The sequence below is a fragment of the Aulonocara stuartgranti genome (assembly GCF_965226115.1).
Source record: "Aulonocara stuartgranti genome assembly, chromosome: 13".
In the NCBI taxonomy this organism is placed as follows: Eukaryota; Metazoa; Chordata; class Actinopteri; order Cichliformes; family Cichlidae; genus Aulonocara; species Aulonocara stuartgranti.
This window is the reverse complement of record NC_138949.1, coordinates 1,301,788-1,325,351: the sequence shown is the minus strand read 5'-3', so window position 1 is coordinate 1,325,351 and position 23,564 is coordinate 1,301,788. Positions and strand designations below refer to the sequence as shown.

At 43.2% G+C, this 23,564-nt stretch overlaps 1 protein-coding gene across 3 annotated transcripts in view; it reads left to right on the top strand.

Annotated features, from left to right (window-relative positions):
* The window catches only part of zswim8 (zinc finger, SWIM-type containing 8), a 64,277-nt gene extending 50,704 nt beyond the window's left edge, over positions 1-13,573 (top strand). For all 3 annotated transcript variants that reach the window (XM_082556375.1, XM_082556373.1, XM_082556374.1), the window contains 5 exons: positions 1,066-1,243; positions 3,540-3,713; positions 3,798-3,917; positions 5,728-5,906; positions 10,274-13,573. In XM_082556375.1, the coding sequence (XP_082412501.1) occupies positions 1,066-1,243; positions 3,540-3,713; positions 3,798-3,917; positions 5,728-5,906; positions 10,274-10,477 (855 nt within the window). In that variant the 3' untranslated portion in view covers positions 10,478-13,573. The remainder of the gene's footprint in view (positions 1-1,065; positions 1,244-3,539; positions 3,714-3,797; positions 3,918-5,727; positions 5,907-10,273) is intronic.
* The last annotated feature ends 9,991 nt before the right edge of the window (positions 13,574-23,564 follow it).

Genomic DNA, 23,564 nt, shown 5'->3' with positions numbered 1-23,564 from the left:
TACATCAATGACCTCCTGACCCAGTATGAACCTTCCAGATCCCTCAGGTCATCTGGATCCGGTCTTTTATCAGTTCCCAGAGTCAGAACCAGACACGGAGAAGCTGCATTCAGCTTCTATGCTCCTTATATCTGGAACAAACTCCCAGAAAGCCTCAGATCAGCTGAAACACTTAGTTTATTTAAATCCAGGTTGAAGACTCACCTGTTCTCAGCTGCATTTGAATAAAGCACCAAATCCACACTTTTAAGCTTAAATTTCAAAACTTACATTTAACTACTGATTTTATCTACTGTTCTGATTTTATCTGTTTTGATTTTATATACTGTTTTGTTTGTTTGTTTGTTTGTTTGTTTGTTAATTAGTTAGTTTATTTGCTTGTTTTAATCAATTTTAAATCATGCTTTTTATTTGTTCTTGTTTCTAATGTCTCTGTAAAGCACTTTGAATCACCTTGTTGTTGAATTGTGCTATACAAATAAACTTGCCTTGCCTTGCATTGCCTATATATTTAATGTAAGGCAAATTAAATTACATGACAATGACAAACAAACGCACGCGCACACACACACACAAAGAAAAAAGAAGCACAACGCGAATGATCTCATAGCCAGTAACTTTTTGGATTACGCGTTGTTAGCTTTTTTCTTTTATTGCTTACTTTGTTAAGTTGTTTGGCTCCTTGGTAAAGAGATGAGGGCTACTTCAATACTTTTGCACATTACTTTACATGCGAGATCTTCAAACTTGCCTAACAGTTTCATAATTATAGATACTGACGGCTTTTATAGCAACTGGAAAAGCTTGTACAGCTCCTCAGGATCCTAATGTCAGACAAAGAGATGGTTCTTATATCCAGTGCTGTTTATGAATAAGTGTGTGTGCGTATCACAAATGTTTTCACAACTATTAGTAGTAGTATTGGTTTTTTTTCATATGTGCATCTCATTAATTCCTAGTTTTTATTGTCTTGTACAGCACAGTGACTACATTTTGTGAAAATTTCTCTATAGACTGTTCATAATAATATGCAAATAAACTTGCATGTTTGCTTAACTGCTTCAGGGAATGCACCCAGCATTCATTGGTGCCCAGTATCCATTCTCAGTGGCCACTGGCCCCCAGCCATCAATGGCAGCCACGGCTGTCGCCTTCCCTGGTGTTCCTGTACCGTCCATGACTCAAATTGCTGTCCACCCCTACCACACTGAGGCTGGTCTGCCACTCAGCACCACTGTAGCAGGTCGGGACTACTTTGTGTTTAAGATCGGCAGTTGCTAATTCTTCTGAATTAAAACTTTTTTTTGCTGGTAATTGTTACATTGTTACATGGACGAGTTTGCATACAGTTGAGGTCAGAAGTTTACATACACTCATCAGAAGCATGAATGTCAAGGTTAATTTGGGACTTTTAATAATTTCTTTGAACCGCTCTTTTTTAGCTTGTCCGTGTGGACAGTTACAAATTCAGTCAGAGGGCCTCTTTCTTGGTTCCCCCTGTCTTGGTCCATGGCAATGTCTTCTTCTAGACCTTGGTGAAGCAACTGAATAACGTGTTTGAACTGATTATCTTAGAATCTGCAGTTGTTTAGAAATAGCTCCAAAGGACTTTCAAAGTTCCTTATTCTCTTTCTTAGTTTAACTGAGTTCTTTGGACTGTTCAGACTGATCCTTTTTATGGTAGAAAGTACCCGTTGTAGTGAACTGCAATCGCAGAACCTTCAGCACCACGTATTAAACAACTTGACTATATGTATGTATTTGAGCATAAATGTATATTTTTGACCATATGTGAATTGGAGAAAACCTAAAATAAACGTAAACCTTTGGGGGTTTTTAAAGCCACTGAAGGTACAGTGGGGCAAAAAAGTATTTAGTCAGCCACCGATTGTGCAAGTTCCCCCACTTAAAATGATGACAGAGGTCAGTAATTTGCACCAGAGGTACACTTCAACTGTGAGAGACAGAATGTGAAAAAAAAATCCATGAATCCACATGGTAGGATTTGTAAAGAATTTATTGGTAAATCAGGGTGGAAAATAAGTATTTGGTCAATAACAAAAATACAACTCAATACTTTGTAACATAACCTTTGTTGGCAATAACAGAGGTCAAACGTTTACTATAGGTCTTTACCAGGTTTGCACACACAGTAGCTGGTATTTTGGCCCATTCCTCCATGCAGATCTTCTCGAGAGCAGTGATGTTTTGGGGCTGTCGCCGAGCAACACGGACTTTCAACTCCCGCCACAGATTTTCTATGGGGTTGAGGTCTGGAGACTGGCTAGGCCACTCCAGGACTTTCAAATGCTTCTTACGGAGCCACTCCTTTGTTGCCCGGGCGGTGTGTTTTGGATCATTGTCATGTTGGAAGACCCAGCCTCGTTTCATCTTCAAAGTTCTCACTGATGGAAGGAGGTTTTGGCTCAAAATCTCACGATACATGGCCCCATTCATTCTGTCCTTAACACGGATCAGTCGTCCTGTCCCCTTGGCAGAAAAACAGCCCCATAGCATGATGTTTCCACCCCCATGCTTCACAGTAGGTATGGTGTTCTTGGGATGCAACTCAGTATTCTTCTTCCTCCAAACACGACGAGTTGAGTTTATACCAAAACGTTCTACTTTGGTTTCATCTGACCACATGACATTCTCCCAATCCTCTGCTGTATCATCCATGTGCTCTCTGGCAAACTTCAGACGGGCCTGGACATGCACTGGCTTCAGCAGCGGAACACGTCTGGCACTGCGGGATTTGATTCCCTGCCGTTGTAGTGTGTTACTGATGGTGACCTTTGTTACTTTGGTCCCAGCTCTCTGCAGGTCATTCACCAGGTCCCCCCGTGTGGTTCTGGGATCTTTACTCACCGTTCTCATGATCATTGTGACCCCACGGGATGAGATCTTGCGTGGAGCCCCAGATCGAGGGAGATTATCAGTGGTCTTGTATGTCTTCCATTTTCTGATGATTGCTCCCACAGTTGATTTTTTTCACACCAAGCTGCTTGCCTATTGTAGATTCACTCTTCGCAGTCTGGTGCAGGTCTACAATACTTTTCCTGGTGTCCTTCCAAAGCTCTTTGGTCTTGGCCATGGCGGAGTTTGGAGTCTGACTGTTTGAGGCTGTGGACAGGTGTCTTTTATACAGATGATGAGTTCAAACAGGTGCCATTCATACAGGTAACGAGTGGGGGACAGAAAAGCTTCTTACAGAAGACGTTACAGGTCTGTGAGAGCCAGAGATTTTCCTTGTTTGAGGTGACCAAATACTTATTTTCCACCCTGATTTACGAATAAATTCTTTACAAATCCTACCATGTGGATTCATGGATTTTTTTTTTTTTCACATTCTGTCTCTCACAGTTGAAGTGTACCTCTGGTGCAAATTACTGACCTCTGTCATCATTTTAGGTGGGGGAACTTGCACAATCGGTGGCTGACTAAATACTTTTTTGCCCCACTGTACATTCATGCCCTTGATTAGTGAATGTAAACTTGTCATTGCTAACCAATGTACTGTGTCTGTTGTAATGTTGTAGTTGGTGGTGTTCACCCTGGCCCCACCATCCAGGCCATCCAGGGAGCATCTCTGCCCTCTCTATCCTCTCAGCCTGCCTCCTTGGTCAGCAGTCCTTTCCCAGCAGAAGATGAGCAGCACAGCCAGCCCATTAGCCAACAAGGCCTGCACTACTTGCATTCTGCTTATAGAGTTGGTGAGTAGTTTATGTTCTCTGATTATATGTTAGTCTAAGTAGTCTGCATTATTAACCAATATGTATTCCTTGTCTTCTGTAAAGGCATGTTGGCATTAGAGATGTTGGGCAGAAGGGCTCACAATGACCATCCCAACAACTTCTCCAGGAGCCCTCCTTATACTGAGGACGTCAAATGGTTGCTGGGACTTGCTGCCAGGCTAGGTGAGACTTTACCAAATAAAGGGACATCTCTGGCTGCACTGACCTGGACACATATTTGCATTCTGTTTGAAATCGGGGAAGTAAGATAATAAAAGAAATACTTGCTACAGAAGCCAATTTTGAAAAAAAAAAATACAAAAAAGGAAAGCCTTCAATTATATAGTAATGTTCTAGGTCTTAAGCCATCCATTATTTCTTTGCATTTTGCTGGGAAATGGCAAATAGATGCAACAATGTATTGAAACATTTGGAAAAATAAATGGAAATGAAGTATATGAGAACAGAGATTGTAAAATTATGACCATCTTTATTTTTCAACATAGCCTGAACTCTCTGTGGCGGATGGATGGGAATGATGATCCCATAAGGGATAAGGAAATAAAGAATAGAAAGAGTACAGTTTACATTTAATAAGCAACCAACTTGAATAAAAGTTCCACAGGTGCATAATGGGGGCCTTATACTGTAAGAGAGTGCAAAAATGTTACATATGCAATAATGGGGGGAAAAGACAAAAGTAAAAATGAAGTAAGACTGACACTGTGCAAGAGAGTAGTGCAAACTGTATTACTAAACTATATGAAAAAGAAGAAAGGGTAAAACCGATAACTATGTGTGGACTCTTCTGCCACAGAAAAACAGTTAGTGTACAGTTTTATAGAGAGTGGCAGGAATTTCCTGAAGCGTTCTTTATGGCAGGAAGTGTGAATCGGACTGAGGGAGAAGGAGCTCTGCTGCCTCGACATGTGGAGTGGATTTTGGTGTGATGGGTTCTCCATGATGGAGAGCAGTAAGCTCAGTGACCTCCTGTCCCTCACTGACCAATGATGCTTTCAGCTCTGCGGATTAGTTTGTTCATCCTGCCGGTATCTCTGGCACTGATGCTGTAACCATCCATCCATTCACTCCCGCTTATCCTTTTCAGGGTCGCGGGGGGCGCTGGAGCCTATCCCAGCTGTCATAGGGCGAGAGGCGGGGTACACCCTGGACAGGTCGCCAGTCTGTCGCAGGGCTAACACATAGGGACAGACAACCATTCACACTCACATTCACTCGCACTTTCACACCTAGAGGCAATTTGGATTATCCAATTAACCTATCCCCACAAGCTGCATGTCTTTGGACGGTGGGAGGAAGCCGGAGTACCCGGAGGGAACCCACGCAAACACGGGGAGAACATGCAAACTCCACACAGAAAGAACCCGGCCTGATGGTGGAATTGAACTCAGGACCTTCTTGCTGTGCGGCAACAGTGCTAACCACCGTGCCACCGTGCTGCCCTGCCCTGCTGTAACCATGAAGACAAATAAACAGGCTTCACTCCAATCCACAGCTTCCTCTTCCTGACGTAGCAAAAGGATCAAATTAAATAATGAAGGGTCCTTTTAAAAAGGAAATAATGAAGCGTCACATGTCATTCAGTTTCAGACAGTTAGTCCTCTTCTTTTGTGTATGTTTCCTTTTTAGCTATTTTAATTGATGCTGGCTTAGCTATAAGCTTTCCTCTTTAGACTGCTTCAAGAGCATTTCAAGAGATAACGGGATTAACCGCTCCATGGTCATTTTCAGTTAAATTGTAATCTGTCTCGTTTTTTTTAATCTCTTCGACAGTTGATTTATTATTTGAAATTTTATAGATGATCTGTGTGTTGGCTGAAGTTTAATGCAAATCTGATTGAGACAGCGGTAGGAGTCAACTCAGGCAGCAATCCCTGGATCAGTTGACTCCTACCTCCATCTTAATCACTGTTACTCCTACCTGTCTAGATGGCTCAAGGCAGATTTTCTCTCACTCTTTCCATCCTGCCAGGAGTCAACTATGTGTACCAGTTCTGTGTTGGAGCAGCAAAAGGCGTCCTCAGTCCATTTGTCCTGCAGGAGTTAATCATGGAGGCCTTGCAAAGGCTGAACCCTGCCCACATCCATGCCCATCTTCGAACACCTGCTTTCCAACAACTTGTCCAGCGCTGCCAGCAAGCCTATCTGCAGGTACATCATATTCACCATAATACAGCGGTCCCTCGTTTATCGCGGGTGTTACATTCTAAAAATAACCCACGATAAGTGAAATCCGCGAAGTAGCCAACTTTATTTTTTACAATTTACAACAGATGTTTTAAGGCTGTAAAACCCGTCACTACACACTTTATACACTTTTCTCAGACAGGCATGAACATTTTCACACTTTTCTCTCTTGTTTAAACTCTAAAAGTTCAAACCTTCGTAGAAAAATAAGTCCAGTATTATAGGATGAAACCAGACACCCCCAGCTGCCGCTGACGGTGCCATATGTTTCATCGACATTGTTGCGTTTGTTGGGGAGAAAACTTACAAACATACAGTACAGCACTTCAGACTCACACTGCTAGCGAAGATTTGTGTAAATTTGACAATCTCGCGATATAGCGAGGGACCACTGTATTCATAATGGGGTTGATGACAAAGAGTAATGCAGGTTGGGCTGCAGGACTGATTCCCACAAGTATCTCATATTTATAGGTAATTAAAATCTTTTACAGCCAAAAATGTAATTCAGTCAAATAAAGTAAAACAAAGTTTTTCAGTAAGGAGAGTAAAAAGTATCAGACAAGGGAAAGCACGATAGAGCTGTTGCAAAAAGCCAGGTTCGGCCAATATTTGTCTACATGTGTTCGCAGACCCAAGTGACTGTCGTGGAAATTTTAACGAACAAGTCTGCAGACACGGTTACTATAATCAACACTGTTTATTATCACGCACACAAGAGAGAGTACATCCAGCAAGATGCTGTCATGCAGTCTCTGAGACGGAAGTGGAGCTCCCACTCCTTTATGCGTTCACAAAAAGGGAGGAAGTAACAAACTGATCATACCACCTCACGCGGCTCGCTATGAAACCTAACAAACACTCCACTACAACGAGTACGCTGTTTCATGCCCTTGGTATTATCAGCGCCCGCAAAAGAGAGTTGTTTTCTTCAGCTGTTGAGGTTGACATGAGTTGAGCTAGTTCTAGATTGTTGAGTGGAAGTTTCCATTACGCTGCCACAACTGAGCATAAGCACTGCAGCACTTTAAATGAGAAAAAAATTAATTTTCTATTACATGACCGATTGGGAATCTGTTGTGATAACCTGAATCTGATAATACCCTGACTCGATTGCCGATTTTGATTTTCTTTTTACATATTTTCTGTATTTTTTTTCCGGCCACTTCATAGTGACTGACATATCCTCCCAGCAGCTAATTGTCAGATGTTGTGGAGGCTGCACCGAGCAATTATGTAGATTTACAGCTCCAGTTCCAAAAGTTTGTGATGCTGTGTGAAATACCAGTTCAAACAAAACGCAATGACTTGTTAATCTCATAAAGCCATAATTTATTAACAGTAGAGCATCAAAAACATATCAAATGTTTAAACTGAGAAAATCTTCATGTCATCAAATTTAAAATGAACTGGGCAACTAGCTGAAAAGAAAGCTGAAAAGAAACCGCTATATGAACATTTTGAAACTAATTGAGGTTGAATGGCAACAGGTCAGTAACATGTCTCATCTTAAACATTTGAGATGTTCTTTTTGTTCGATTCTGAATAATATATGGGTTTATAAGATTAGAAAATCATTCTTTTTTAAATTTACATTTTTGTTTTTTTGGACTTAGGTTGTAAATCATTTAAGCACATCTGTAAGTTGGTTGAATTTTACAGTGGCCTAGCTTTGTAGAAACACTGTTGTAAACTAGAAAAATTTGCATTTCCTGCGAAAATGCTGTGTGGATGCCTTAACGCTGAAGATGTCTGCTGAAAAAAGCTGAAAAAGTTGAAAAGTTGCAAAAAGTTGTATGGCGGTGAAGAAACTGAAAATTCTGCTGAAAACAGGTGAAGAAGCAGAAATTTTTGATGAAAACAGGTGAAAAGCCAAAAATTCTATTGAAAGGGGTAAAGACGGAGAAATTTTTGCTGAAAAGTGGTAAAAAAAAAACGCTGCCCTGAGCAGGATTCGAACCTGGCCCACCTGGGCCCTATTTCAGGAAGCCGGTTTAGAAAACTCAGAGTGAAAAACGATACTCAGGGTTGAGTAACCCCGAACTGTCCAACTCGGAATATTCGGTTTCAGAAAGGCTGATAACAATTAGTTCAGTCAACGCGGAGTTGCTTTAACCCCAAGTTAAGCGCGCGCACGAGGATACATAAAGCCCTGATTAGTGGAGCACAGATTAAGCGAGTCACCATGGAGACGGAGGGAAAGAAGGTGCGGTCAATGTATTTTACAGCGCTTGAGGCCGAAATTCTGATGGCAGCATATGCCGATAACATGCAAATTCCGCGGAAAAAAGGTAACACAGCCTCAGCTGCAAAAGAAAGGGAGCATGCATGGCAAAACATAGCCGACAGAGTCAATGCGTGAGTGTTAATTTAAACATTGATCTAGGGATTTCCACCCATTTAACACGTTATTTTATTATATTTTATTTTATTTTTTATTTCATACATTTTATTTTGTGATGTGATGTGAGCGCAGGTGCAACCCAACAGGCCCCAAACGTTCCTGGCAGCAAGTAAAAATGAAATATAAAAATATAGTCCAAACAGGTAAGGTGTAATTGTATTATGAGCCATAGTGCTTGGTCTGTTTGTCCCATGTAAATCAATTGCAGTTAGAGGCTACATTAATTTCCCCTCTGTAAGCACTTATTGAAATTAGAAATGCTACAGGGAACTATGTACCTGTACATTAATGCTGTGGAAAGACTTCCTGTTCACATAGTCTCCTTCATTTACTGAAGGAGCAATGATTGGAATGTGAGTGCCATCTATACAGCCAATCACGCCTGGGAACCGTGAGAATAAATGTAAAATTTAAGTAGTAGTTCAAATATCACCACATCATGAATTAAGTTTCGTTCATCCTGATACCTGCAATTTTGTGGCATCCCTCTTTGATAAATCTTGTGGGTCTATGACCGGGGAACACCACAGACGAGTACAGGAGACGTTTCAGTGCAACTGTAACATTCCTGACTGCCCGACAGACGGTAGCCTTGGAAACGTGCTCAGCGTCACCAATATTATACAGAAAGCTCCCGTTTGCAAAAAACCGAAGTGCAATACAAATAATATGTACAGAACTGAGAGAATGTCCGCGATGTGTCACATGAGCAATATTAGGCCTGAGGATGTTATTCAAATAAATTATAGATTGTGCTGAAAAACGGTAACGTTCACACAGGAGATCATCAGGAAATGATAAAATGTCCGAACGCGCTCTAATCACTCTCCCGGCGGAGAGCTCTGCGGAGAATTTGGGCTTCAACATCTACTGGCTCTTCAAGGGAGGGGCACGCCATGTCTGACACTTCCTACAGTCAGGTTTCTGACAAAGAGGCGGAGAATGTCAGGGTTAGTTGAAGTAAACCTGCTAGGGGGCAGGTTAGCTTCACGGAGTGTGTCGTCATAGTAACTCACTCAGAATTAATCTAAACTCGCTTTGTGAAACCGAAAACCCAGAGTTTTCGTTAACTCAGGGTATACTTACTCAGAGTTTGCACTAAACCGGCTTCCTGAAATAGGGCCCTGGTCTCAAGGCAGCCACTCATCTCACTGCGCCAAACTCATTCTCACACAGAATAGGTGGAGAGACTGACAATTTTGCTGAAATGAGCAGAAGCTGCTGAGAATTGTGCTGATAAGAGGTGAAAAGGCTGAAAATTTTGCAGAAAAGAGGTGAATCAGCAGAATTTCTGCTGAAAAGAGTTTTTTTTCTGAAAAAAGCTGAGATTTGTGCTGAAAAGAAGTGAAAATTCTGAAAATTTTCAGTTTTTCTGAAAACAGCAGAAAAAACTGAAAAAACTGAAACTTTTGCTGAAAAGGGGTGAAAAAGCTGAAATTTGTGTTGAAAAGAGTTAAATAAGTTGAATTGGTAACTGAAAGAAATGTTGCCATAAGCGGGATTTGACTCCCAGACTCCCAGTCTGAGAACGGCTGCTCATCTCACTGAGCTAAAACACAGCTCAGCCCAGCAAGGAAAATCAGTGACGCCATTGATAATATGGCAGAAATGGGCAAAAAAGATTGTATAAAAAATTCAATATCTCAAAAAGTATAGAAGTTATGAGCACCAAAAGTCATAGTAATAATTAGCAGAAAGAGCAGAATTTTTCGAAGTTTGAACGGTGCAAATAGCATGAACACTGAGAGAGTAGTTAAGCAGCAAAAAACGTACGGAAGCAACCAGAATAATAAAGAATAAAGAGAAACAGGAACTCATAAGGGCATCCACACAATTATAGTCCAGCATGTGTTATGTGTGAGTAGCTCCACTTAAATAGGAAGGTTCAGGCTACATTGTCCAGTGTCACCTCCTTTTCTCTCTGCAGCATATTCACCACCGGCTCATCCACCTGACACCTGCTGACTACGATGACTTTGTCAACATGATCCGCAGCGCAAGAGGTGCTTTCTGTCTGACTCCTGTGGGTATGATGCAGTTTAATGATGTGCTGCAGAACCTGAAAAGGGGCAAACAGACCAAGGAACTATGGCAGCGTATATCCCTGGAGATGGCAACCTTCTCTCCGTGAGCAGCACACTCGGGGAGACAAAATCTGCTCAGCGTCAGCCTGGGCCAAGAAGTCCCATCCAGCCTCCAGCATAGCTACTGCCACTGCACTGAGCTGACCACACTTACGTGTGATTTTGTTAGGGCCATTGCTTCCTGCTCCGAGGACTCAGTGAAGCGCACATAGGCAGTGCAATCGACTCCCATTCCCCAATTCACAGACTTACTTTCGTTTTTTGTGTTTGTCCACCAGAGCGTTGTGAAGTAGCCTGGTCACTTACCTGCTCTTCCTGGCTGATCTTTTATCATTGTTTATCGTTATGTAAATGTGGAATTCCGGTGTACTCCTTCCTTTCTTCATTTCTCCTCAACTTAAGACTGACAGGGATCTCTCCTCCTCATCCTCACTTCATTTTCACTGTTTTGTATTCTGTTTTTAGTTTTGTTTTAAAGGAAACCACTGCGTGAGTTATTTTTTATGCTGCAACATTCCTGTGTAGTGTTAGATGCTTCACTCACCAGAGTCTTGTCACCATGGATATGAATCATTACAGTGTGGGACAAAACAATGATTTGTGAGAAGAAGAAAAAAAGTTTAATATGAAGCATTTTATTGTCCCTATTGGTGAGGATTTTTCAGTATTTTGTTTAATCTTTTTTTGATACTTTGTAATAGGCTATGACACGTAAGCAAATAGGAATGGGACGAGAGTGAGGGAATGCTGAAGGTGCTTTTTCTGTTGTGTGGGATACATTTGTACATTTTAGCCTGCCTGAGAAGTGACATGAACAGCTCCAGACCAAAACCAGAGGCCACCTCACCACTGCTTAGGCAAACAATGTCTGCAAGGCCTTCTCGAGCTACACTGTCCAACAGTCAAAACACCTTATCAGTCCCATTTGGGCTAAGTTGTTTGTTTGTTTTAAAATAATTTTCCAATATAGAATCCCCAGATTTCCAGCAGCTGTCAGAACGTTTAATAGATCTTTTATATAAATATAAAAATGCTTTAAGGCAAACTAGATTTGCTTAATCTAATTTACAATGCTGTCTAAACACAGCTACTAAACAGACTCCTGACTAAAACGCAATAAAAAGAATTTAGAATAGCATGACCATAAATATTAAAATCACGCATCCAGCCCTTCTTCACCACATCTAAAGCACTGACTAGTTTAAATGCACAGAATACAGCAGTGTGGATGGAGATGGCAGACCTATTGGAAGCAGCATTGTCCATTTGACTGATCCACATCCTTTTTCGTCCAAAGTTTTCCATATTGTAAAAGCCAAACATACTGTGTAAACACTCCTTTATAAGCCTTTCGTTTGTCCAGTGATATAGAGTGCATTTGCCTTGTTCTGATGCACCAAACAGAACTAAAACCACTGTTTGGATGATTGAAGTGTAAAAGAAAAACTTTCTGGCCGCACTCAGAAAAACCCAAATAAGCCACACAAAACTGAAATGTCTGCTTTATTATTCATGTGCCTGTTTTTGAAGGCTAGGAATTTGGTTCAGCAAATGTACATTTTTAGTGCAAACCATACACAGTGGACAAGTCCCAGACATTGCCGTCTCACCTTTCAACCACATTTGTTTTCTCTGCAGATTACACTGACATCTATTATAGTGTAATCAGTACCAGTCACCATATCAGCTTAGCGTTTTAGGTTGTCCGAGGTCCTGAATTATATGCTGCTCATGCTTTGTATACACTGTCACACATGTACAGTGTAGCTAATCATCTAAAACCCAAATGTTCTGAGACTATTACTTTGGCACCACGTTCTCTTAATTAGACATGGCTTTGGCTTTGCTCTGGAAAGTGCTATCTTCTTTGTTTTCAGTTTTCTGGTCCACTTAAGCCCCAACACTCTTCAAGACAGTTACCAGACACAAATGACACAGTGTGTTTGAGTGGCCCTCTTCTTCGATGTGGTTAGCTCATAGCCCATGGTGCTGTTACTTCAAGACATGTTGACACAGTCCAGGCAGCTGCTGTGGTTCTGAAACTGGCTCATTGGTTCTGGACCTCACAGGTGAAGGTGACGTAGTAGAAAATGTACTGTGATATTTTTGTATTTCTCAAAAGTGTAGTTCGATTGAAAAGTTGTATATGTGCTGATTGCAAAAGGTTCTAATTGAGAGTGCAAAGACAAAAAATAAAAGCAATAGTAAAAGTGTAGAGTTTACTTTAATAAAGATCATTGAAAACACTAAATTGCTTTGACTGATTTGTGGGTTTGAGTAGGGATTTATTTGTTTTGGCCAAACCAACGTGTTTCTGTGCAATATCTCACCCATGGCCACAAGAGTTAGCAGTTATCAACTGATAAATTAGTAAGACTCAGATTGTTCAATCCTTTTCCTGACAATACCCACTGTCATATATACTATACAGCAGTCCCTCGTTTACGTTACGTTCTAAAAATAACCCGCGATAGGTGAAATCAGCAAAGTAGCCAACTTTATTTATCTAAAATTATTATTATAGATGTTTTAGGGCTGTAAAACCCCTCACTACACACTTGTTACGTGTCTGCAGGCTGCATGTTTTCTTTCCCTCCCCTTTTGTTTGCCATTCCCTTAGGTCGCAGACTGCAGGCTGATGTCAATCTGGGGACGTCCAATTAATTAGAGGAGGGAGGCCCTGATTGGACAAACCAGGAGTGAAGCCCTTGATAAGGAGACTCACCTGTGGTGGGCGCGGCTCTCTTTCCTCCTTGAATTGTTTGACACATGTGTGACGGTTTCCTGCTGTCTTTCTTTTGTTTGATGATTGTGGTGGGAGTAAAGTGGACTAGGTGAGTTTGGGGACCCCATACACTTACTCACGTAGAGTCTTTGTGTTAGAAACACTAGGTAAGTAGGTTGGTGCCACCCATGTAATTTTGAGCTTGTTTTAAGTTGAGGTTTGGGTCTATCTCTCCTGTTTGTTGCTTTTCTAGGATAGTAGCTCAGCTCAGCTAAGTTTTGGTTTTGTCTTTTTGGTGTTTTTTTTTTTTTTTTTGGCACAACCTAACTGTCCCTATTTCCCCCACATTTGTTGTTTGAGTCTGGGTTGTTTATTTTGTGAGAGCGCTGCCATTAAACCTTTTTTCATAACACCTGTACTGAGTTTCCGGAGTTGTTGTGTTATCCCCTCCTGCCCTCGGGGAGACGTAACACACTTTATACACTTTTCTCAGACAGAAATGAACATTTTCACTTTTCTCTCTTGTTGGGGAGAAAACTTACAAACATACAGTACAGCACTTCAGAGTCACACTGCTAGTGAAGATTTGTGTAAATTTGACAAGCTGAACGCATTCTGTACTGTACAGGAGACACAGCACGAGATTGGCTGTAAACCATTGTCAGTAAATCAGGACCCAGAACACAAAGCATTGTTTTAAAAAAAGATTTGCACAAAAAAATTCTGCGAAACGGCGAGGCCACGAAAGCTGAAACGCGATGTAGTGAGGGACCACTGTATTGCCAAAATTCCCACAGAAATCCAAATCATCAAATTCAAGTGTTCCAATTGCTTCCATGACCACAGGTATGTAAAATCAAACACCTAGGTATGCAGACTGCTTTATTTGTGAGAGAATGGCTCACTCTCAGGAGCTCAGTGAATGCCACCTGTGGAATAAGTTCAGTCGTGAAATTTCCGAGAAGCTTCTTTAGTTCATCATTTCTCTTCTCTGATGAGAGGTGAAACATCTTCAAGCAACTTAAAGAAGTCCAGACACTTTTCTTTCCAAGCTCCTTAGACTACGATGACCTGAATGACTGAGAACACAGATATCTTGCTACTAAATATTGCGCAGTCAACTGTTAGTGGTGGTATTATAGCAAAGTGATAACGATTAGGAATAACATCAACCATGCTACAAAGTGGTAGGCTACGTAAAATCACAGAGCGAGTTCAGCAGACTGTGAGGCACACAGTGCACCAAGGTTGCCAACTTTCTGCAGAGTCAGTGGCTAGAAACCTCCAAATTTCATGTGGCCTTCAGTTTAGCCCAATAACAATGCATGGAGAGGTTCACAGAATGGGTTTCCACGACCGAGCAGCTGCATCCAAGTAAAGCTGCCACGGGACTGTAAAGACCTCACAAATGCACTTTGAAAGAATGGTCTAAAATTCCTATAAACACAGTACTAACCCTTGTGGAAACCCTTCCCAGAAGAGTTGAAGCTGTTCCAGCTGGAAAGCTAATGAAGCAATCCATTTTGTCCATTTTGTTTACCAATCAAGATATTAGAAGCAGGGCCTGTAGGGTTTGGAAGTCGGCAGATGGACCCTGCATGGTTTGTTTTTTTTTCTATGAACTATATACAGTATATATACAGTGTATATATAACCGGGTGATGTCCAGTGTAGTTCTTTTCCCATGTCCCAAATAATTAATATCGTTTCAAAGTTACAGTCTTAGAACAGTTATAACTTAATTAGAGCTCCCCTCTGTGAATCGTTACCTTATCGTGGTGAAGGGGTTTGTGTGTCCCAGGGATACCAGGGGCTATGTTGTATGGGGGCTTTTGCCCCCTGGTAGGGTCTCCCATGGCAAATTGGTCCTGGGTGAGGGACCAGACAAAGAGCGATTCAGAAGAACCCTATGAAAAGACCATCCAGGGAACAGATCACCCTGCCCGGGGTAGGGTTACCGGGGGGCCCACCCTGGAGTCATGCCCAGGGAGGGTGCCCGAGCGTGAGCGTCTGGTGGCCGAGCATTAGTCCATGGGGCCCGGCCAGGCACAGCCCGAAAAAGGGACATGCGCCGATCTTGCTGCAGGGTCACGGCTCGCAGGAGGCATGGTAGGGGTCAGGTGCAATGTCGGGCGGCGGCCAGGAGAGGAGGTCCTGGCGGACCGATTCCGGGCTACCAAGACTGGCAATTGGGACGTGGAATATCACTTCTCTGGTGGGGAAGGAGCCTGAGCTAGTGCGTGAGGTTGAGAGGTACCGGCTAAATATAGTCAGGCTCACCTCAATGCATGGCTGGGCTCTAGAACCAGTCTCCTGGAGAAGGGCTGGACTCTGTCTCAGTCTGGAGTTGCCCCTGGTGAGAGGCGTCGGGCTCGGGTGGGTATCTTGGTATCCCCTTGGCTTGCTGCAGGTATGTTGGGGTTTCTCCCAGTGGACGGGAGGGTTTGTTCCCATCTGTGCTTATGCACCAAGTGGCAGTTCAGCTTACCCAGCCTTCTTGGAGTCCCTGCGTGGGGCACTGGAGGGTGCTCCCCCTGGGGACTCTGTTGTCCTACTGGGAGACTTCAATACTCATGTTGGCAACGACAGTGAGACCTGGAAGGGCGTAATTGGGAGGAACGGCCTCCCTAATCTGAACCCGAGCGGTGTTTTGTTATTGGATTTCTGTGCAAATCACAGTTTGGCCATAACGAACACCATGTTTGAACATAAGAGTGTCCATAAGTGCACGTGACACCAGGACACTCTAGGCCACAGGTCGATGATTGATTTTGTAATTGTGTCACCAGACCTGAGGCCATATGTTTTGGACACTCGGGTAAAGAGAGGGGCTGAGCTGTCAACTGATCACCACCTGGTGGTGAGGGAGGATGCTGGGCAGACCTGGCGCACCCAAACGTACAGTGAGGCTGTGCTGAGAACGTCTGGCAGAGGCCCCGGTCCACGAGATCTTCAACTCACACCTCCGGCAGAGCTTCAACAGCATTCCAAGGGAGACTGGGGACATTGAGTCTGAATGGTCCATGTTCAGCACCTCGATTGCCGAAGCCGCTCCACTGAGCTGCGGCCGCAAGATAGTTGGTGCCTGTCGTGTAGCCACGAAGCTGAAGAAGGAGTCCTTCCGGGCTTGGTTAGCCTGTGGGACTCCAGAGGCAGCTGATAGGTACCAACAGGCCAGAGATTCTGGCAAACCATCTGGCGACTCAGGAGGGGAAAGCGGTGTTCTACCTGCACTGTGTGTAGTGAGGGTGGAGTGCTGCTGGCTTCAACTGAGAAAATTGTCAGGTGGTAGCAGGAATACTTCGAGGATCTCCTCAATCCCACTGGCACGTCTTCCGTGGTGGAAGCAGAGTCTGGGGACGAAGGGGATGACCCGCCAATCTCTGAGGGCGAGGTCATTGAGGCAGTTAAACAACTACTTGGTGGTAGAGCCCCTCGGTGGATCCTGTGGGGGGTCTCAGGATCTCATCTCTGCTTTTTACAGATGATGTGGTCCTGTTGGCTTCATCAGGTGATGGCCTACAGCTTGCCTTGGAAAGGTTCGCAGCCGAGTGTGAAGAGGTGGGAATGAGAATCAGCACCTCCAAATCTGAGGCTATAGTCCTCAGCCGGAAAAGGGTGGAGTGCCCACTCCGGGTAAGGGACAAGACCCTGCCCCAAGTGGAGGAGTTTAAGTATCTCGGGGTCTTGTTCACGAGTGATGGGAGAAGGGAGTGGGAGATCGACAGACGGATTGGTACAGTGGCTGCAGTGATGCGGATGCTGTACCGGTCTGTTGTGGTGAAGAGAGAGCTGAGTGTAAAAGCGGAGCTCTCAATTTACCGGTCGATCTACGCCCCTACCCTCACCTATGGTCACGAGCTGTGGGTAGTGACCAAAAGAATGAGATCGCGAATACAAGCGGCGGAAATGGGCTTCCTCCGAAGGGTGGCTGGCCTCTCCCTCAGAGATAGGGTGAGAAGTTCGGCCATCCGGGAGGGGCTCAGAGTAGAGCCGCTGCTCCTCCACATCGAAAGGAGCCAGCTGAGGTGGTTCGGGCATCTGACAAGGATGCCTCCTGGGTGCCTCCTGGGTGAGGTTTTCAGGGCATGTCCCACTGAGAGGAGGCCCCGGGGCAGACCCAGGACAAACTGGAGAGATTATATCTCTCGGCTGGCCTGGGAACGCCTTGGTGTTCCCCCGGATAAGCTGGAGGTGGTGGCTTGGGAGAGGGAGGTCTGGGCTTCTCTGCTTGGGCTGCTGCCCCCGCGACCCGGCCCCGGATAAGCGGAAGAAAATGGATGGATGGATTGATTAGAGCTCCAACTGAGAAATTAGGTCAGGGACCTAAAAGATTCATTCTTTTAAATAAAACATTTGCAAATGTCACTAACTTCTATCTTATTTAACAAACTTACATTTCTTAATTGCTCTGACATTTGTTTAACAGAGGTGATATGTGTCAGATGCAGAGGTGGGTAGTAACGAGTTACATTTACTCCGTTACATTTATTTGAGTAAGTTTTTGAAAAAAATGTACTTTTAAAGTACCTTTTTTGCATGATACTTTTTACTTTTACTTGAGTACATTTGTGAAGAAGAAACGGTACTTTTACTCCGCTACATTTGCAAAATTCGACTCGTTACTTTAAAAAAATAAAATAAAATTAGTCTAACACATTAGATAACATGCCACTAGTGGAGTTTCCGGTAACATTTTTGCCAATGAGATGTGGCCATGCAGTCACATGACCAGTTTGAAACTGTGGCGGGCAGAGTGGCCCAAGCGTTTCAAAGTAGCAGACACACGGAAAGAAGAAACATGAAAACATGGCAGAGTCTACGCTAGAGCTGAAGAGGATGAACAGCATTTTCCTCACATACAAAGAATGTTTCGCTTAAAAGCAGCACAAAAGAACAGCTATGTCTTCAGTGTCTGTGTCTTCAGTGAGAGCCAAAACAAACCAACTTTTCAGCGTGAAATAACTCAACTCGTGTAACCTGAGGAAACGGTAAGTTTTCTCTAAATATCTTTTTAGCTGTAGTTAGCTGGATGTCAGTCTTATGTTGCAGCAGCTGTGTCGAGCTCGAGCTGCGAGTCTGATACTCTGATGCGACCTGAGTGTTCAAACTGTGCGTTCATAACATGAAGCTTATCATACAAAATCGGTCCCTTGCTCTCCCTCTCTCTGTCTTTCACTCACAAAGACACACACACACACACACAACACCATCAACTTTGCTAAATTACTACTGAAAAACATTAGGCAGCTGTAATTGAGCAGCAATGTCCATCCAGCTCTTTTCATGGTTGTTGTAGTCGTGATAATTTTGTGAGGCCACATTGAAAAGCCTCGGATACGGAAGCGTAGAGCTGCCACCCAGGCAAAAGAAAAATAGAGCTATATCACGTTATAACGTGAGAATGTAATGTTTGTACAATATACTATCACGTTATTACAATATACATAATTATCACGTTCGTACAATATAAATATTATATTGTACGAACGTGATATTATATTGTTCAAGCGTGAACAGTATATTGTACAAACATTAAAAGTATATTGTTATAACAATAAACTTTTCACATTATAACGTGATATAGCTCTATTTTTCTTGCCTGGGTGGCATACGCTTACGTACTCGGATGAGCTTTCCAAAGTTCTACAAGTTGTGCCTCCATCTCTTGTGTCCAGATCACACGCTGCACCGCCGTGCTGCTCCACCTTTTCTCTTTCATTTCTGTGTTTGTGCGTGCGCAGTGTGAGAGGCTGCCTTGAGGGGCGACAGGATTTCAAACAGGTTTGATTATCATGCGACCAAACGATTGATGATTGGGAGCTGGTCGTCAGGTGTTAACTGCTTTTCGTTACCCCATGTATACTACACGATGCACGACACACGATTAAGGCAAAACTCGGGCCGATCCCCAAAATGGTTGCGCAACTGAAAAATCGGCTCAAAATGGGCCAAAAATCGCACAGTGTATGGACAGCTTTTGAAGGCTAGCTCCAAACAAATATCTGCAGTTTGGCAGTGTATACAGCACTATAATGACCAGACCTAATTCTTTTGAAAACCATACATCTTTCCACAGGTCTCCACTTCATCAGACATCACCTAGACTCAGAGCTGGATGAGGCCAGCACAAACAGAAGCCTAACCAACAAAGATGATGGATCCATGGGGTCAGGAAAGCCAGAAGCAGAGGAGCTGGAGAGGTACCTTTCATGTCCATTCACTGGAGGTGTGGATCTATTGCATGGCGTTCAAGAAGCTGTCGATCACAACCAATACAGCTCTTCCTGCATCTGGAGCTTGTGAAGGACTTCTCAGTCATGCAGGACTCTTGTTCACTGCTAAATAGTCACAGCTTCACAGAAAGAACCTTGAGAGCAAACTGCTGCTGAAGCTTAACCATCACAATGGCACATTTTTGCTAAATATGCAGAAATAGATGCACACCCATACAATTTATGGTAAACTGAGCTGCCTTGTATGAACATATGTTGAAGATGTCTCATGCTGATGTTTCTCTGAGGCTGCTGTGCCATTTGGAGCAAAAATGAATATAAAGTTTACAGCATATATTGTCACTGGAAATTGTTTGCACTGTTTATACATTTATATTATTTACTGTAGGTATTGGTGAAAAAAGCTTTGTTGTGAAAAACTGAAATCTGGAAATTAGAATTGTTGTGCCCTATTTCGTTGATGTTTTTACATATATTCCTGTTGAAAATACTAAAGTTTGTATATGTATTTATATTTGTTTGTCTGATAGCATTTATTTATAAAATAAATCTGACATTTCAAACAGTTACTCGCTACTTGAGTAGTCTTCGCCAAGTACTTTTTTACTCTTACTTGAGTAACTTTTTTGATGAGTACTTTTCACTTTTACTTGAGTAATAATATTTTAAAGTAATGCTACTCTTACTTGAGTACAATTTTTGGATACTCGACCCACCTCGGGCGACTGGACAGGAGACCGGGCTGCTAAGGGCGACTGGACAGCTGGCTGAACTGAGGGCTGGAGTGGTGGTTGTGATGAAAATGGAGTTGTTGGAGGAGTAGCTGACTGAGCTTCAGGCTGGGCAGCTGACTCAAAAAACATAGCCCCAGAATAAACAATCCCAAGGTCCAAAGAAAGAGAAAAAGTGTCCTTTTCACTCACCACAGTTGGCTGCTTTGACATCCTGAAGTCTGGCTGTGGGGTGATGCGCTGGTGGCGCGTCCGTTGCTTCCTCCTCAGTGATGGATTCGATGGGCCGGGTCACATAACTTATTCACAGAATCAATTATATCCTCCCAAAGATCATCAGACGGGAAGAGTGCTGCTGGGTCCATGTAGTGGTCGTATCATTCTGTCATAGGTAATAGGCTGTGTGACAGGCAGTAAAAAGGACCCAAAATGCAAGACTCTCAAAGACGGGGCTGGAACTCAAAACGCAGCTTTATTGCTGGAAAAATCTCCTTAAAAATTAACTCTCACAAAAGCAAAATGGATTGTTATATAGCGCTTTTCTACTCTCACGGAGTACTCAAAGCGCCCTATACAACATGCCACATTCACCCAGTCACTTTCTCTAAACTTAGTGCTGTCTAAACACATTTACACTCCGATGGATGTCTCAGAGAGCAACTTGGGGTTAGTATCTTGCCCAAGAATACTTGACATGCAGACTGACATGCAGACTGGAGGAGCCAGGGATCGAACCGGCAACCTTCTGATCAGTAGGTGACCTTGGTGATGTGACGTTCTGTATCGGGGCTTCAAAGCTTGTGTCGAGTAATGTGTAACATGGTAGACTAATGTGCCTGTGTTAATTCAGCTCCATATTATTGTGTGAAGTTGCACTGGGTTGGGAGTGATTTTGTGTGTGTGTGTGTGTGTGTGTGTGTCACATTTTTGGTGAGCCAATGGGTGGAATGGGGTTGGACTAATTAGAGGCAGGTGTACTTGATTGCACTGATACACTGGTCTTCTTATAGCCCACACTACAAACACTGCTGTGTCGTTTTGTCTCTCTGTGCAGGTATGTACTGTGATGAAATCAGATATGTTTGGGATGGATGGGTTTTGTCCTATGAATTCTATAGTGAAAGTGTCGTTTTGTCTCTCTGTGCAGGCCAGGGCCTATTATATGCCACAGCCTAAAGGCAGCAGAGTTGCAGAGGCTGGAGTGACCACTGGCTATATGCTTGCAGGGTGGTGGGTCTCCAAGGACAACTTCTAACCCTGTTACAGGCAACACGTGGAGTGCAACTGGCCGTGTGGCATAGCTGGCTCTGGCCTTGGGACTGTGTGTTTTTTATACAATTCATAAATGGGACACTGGACTGTTTTATCTTTTATCTCTTGATATATTTTTTTGTCAATAAATAATCTTTTAGAATTTTATTGACTGTCATCTTTTTGCCCACGACAGAGACGGTTGGTCAGACCTAGAATCTTTCTTTGGGTGTGTTACAAATGGAGGGGGTGTTTCCGCGATATGCGTAACGAGGCTTGCTTCATTGATGGGAGGAGCTGAAAATGATGACGTCCGAAGCCTCGCTGTCCCCCCCAAGACTGCCCGGCTGTACCACATGACTGGTTCAGGAAGTGGTTCGAACTTTGCCGCGAGATATGACAGCGATATAAACCCCTCAGACTTCATTCAAAATGTGGGTGTTTGATGGAGAGTTGCGGTTAGTGAGAGTTTGGAGACCGTTTGGAGGTTTATGAGAGTGAGGAGAGAAAGTCAGGAGAGAATGGAGCCAGCTAAGAAGAGGAGGATGTCCTCCCCTGTGTGGGAACATTTTGATCTTATTCCTCTCAACAAGGTATGTAAATTTCTACAGAAGATGTATTTTCATAATACTGATGGTGCAATACAATTTATGTTGAGCTGTCTTTACTTTCGTACAAGGTGAAGTGTTTGCTATGTGCCAGGGAGCTGGGATATAACAACAACACCTCATCCATGCTTAGGCACTACAGAGCTTTGCCTGAGAATAAGGGGAACACCGGTATGCCCGATGGACTGGCCATCGGGCATATGGTTTTTGGTTTTTGTTTTTTGTAACGGTATAAACAATGAGAGGTGGTGGATTGGCCAGATGCTGGCCGGTGTGTAAAAATAACTCAGTTGTTTGATGGTGGCTATAGCGTAGCTTCCACAGATTCAGTAACATCAAGTGGTGGAGGCCAGCAGGTGGATGAAGGAAAGGGGAGACAAGAGGAGCAGAGACCCGAGGCAGCACCGGTCCGAGTGTCAGGTGAACTGAACTTCAGGTAAGAAGTTATGACCTGCAGTCTATCTGGGTCAGATATGAACCAAGTTTAGGTGCAATTTATTTTCGTTGTGCTGACTTTCTACAGTCAGTTACAATAACTCGTACTGCGTATTAGCTAGCATGATGGAGTTTCTATACAGCTGGGTGGGTGCTATGATGTTACTGATAGTGAACTTTATTTTAATCATAAGGTTAGAGTTTCCAACCGTCCCGTTAAAAAAAAGAATCGTCTCGTATTCAGAGAAAATATCACGCGTTTCGTTTTGAGCTGAAAAGGAACACAGTTTGTCCTGGACTTCAGCTAGAATGAAAAAAGACACAAAGCTGGAGTTATTCTGTCGTTACGCTGCAGCTGCCTCGTCTCTCCTGTTTCTACTTCAATCATGAAACTGATCAATGATCAGCTGATCAGCTTCTCTCTCTTGTTTGTTTATCGCCCACTTTGCGCCAGAAAGAGGAAACCAGCAGATGTCGCGCTAAACAACAGCAGCACGTTTAAGCTTGATCAGCTGTTGTTAGAATTTATTTAATATTAATTTCTAGTATCAGCTGATGTTTGCTGGAGCCACAGCTGTAAAGCTGCTGGTCATGATGTCGGTTTGGATATGTGGTGAGAGGGAAACATGAAGATGAAACCAGGAGATGTCCTTACTGGATCATCAGAGCTGAACAGGTTTATGGAGAAACAGGTTTACCTTTTAGGTGACATGAATGAGTTGAAGTTATGAACTGTTTCTGAGAGACAAATAACACCAGGATCCTTTTCTAAGTAGCTGACAGCTGGTAACTGTGCAGGGGCGGGTCTAGCAAAATGTTGCCAGGGGGGCAGGTAGGGCATTAACAGGGAGAGGGGGGCACAAAGAAATACTTTCTTATTCTCATTTAAAATGTCTAGCTTTTAAAAAATAATTATCTGAAGCTTACAACCAAAGTTTTTATCTGACGTAAAATGTATAGAAATCATACATATACCAACAAGACTGTACATCACTGTCATAAAAGCGTCTGTTTTCATTCAAAGGCTTTATGGCTTTAATACCTGGGGGGCCGGTCTCTCGTCAAAATGCCCGGGCTGATTTTTTTTGTCCCAGTCCAGCCCTGGGCACGACACGCAGTGCATTAATTTGAGCAGGTGCATTAAAAAA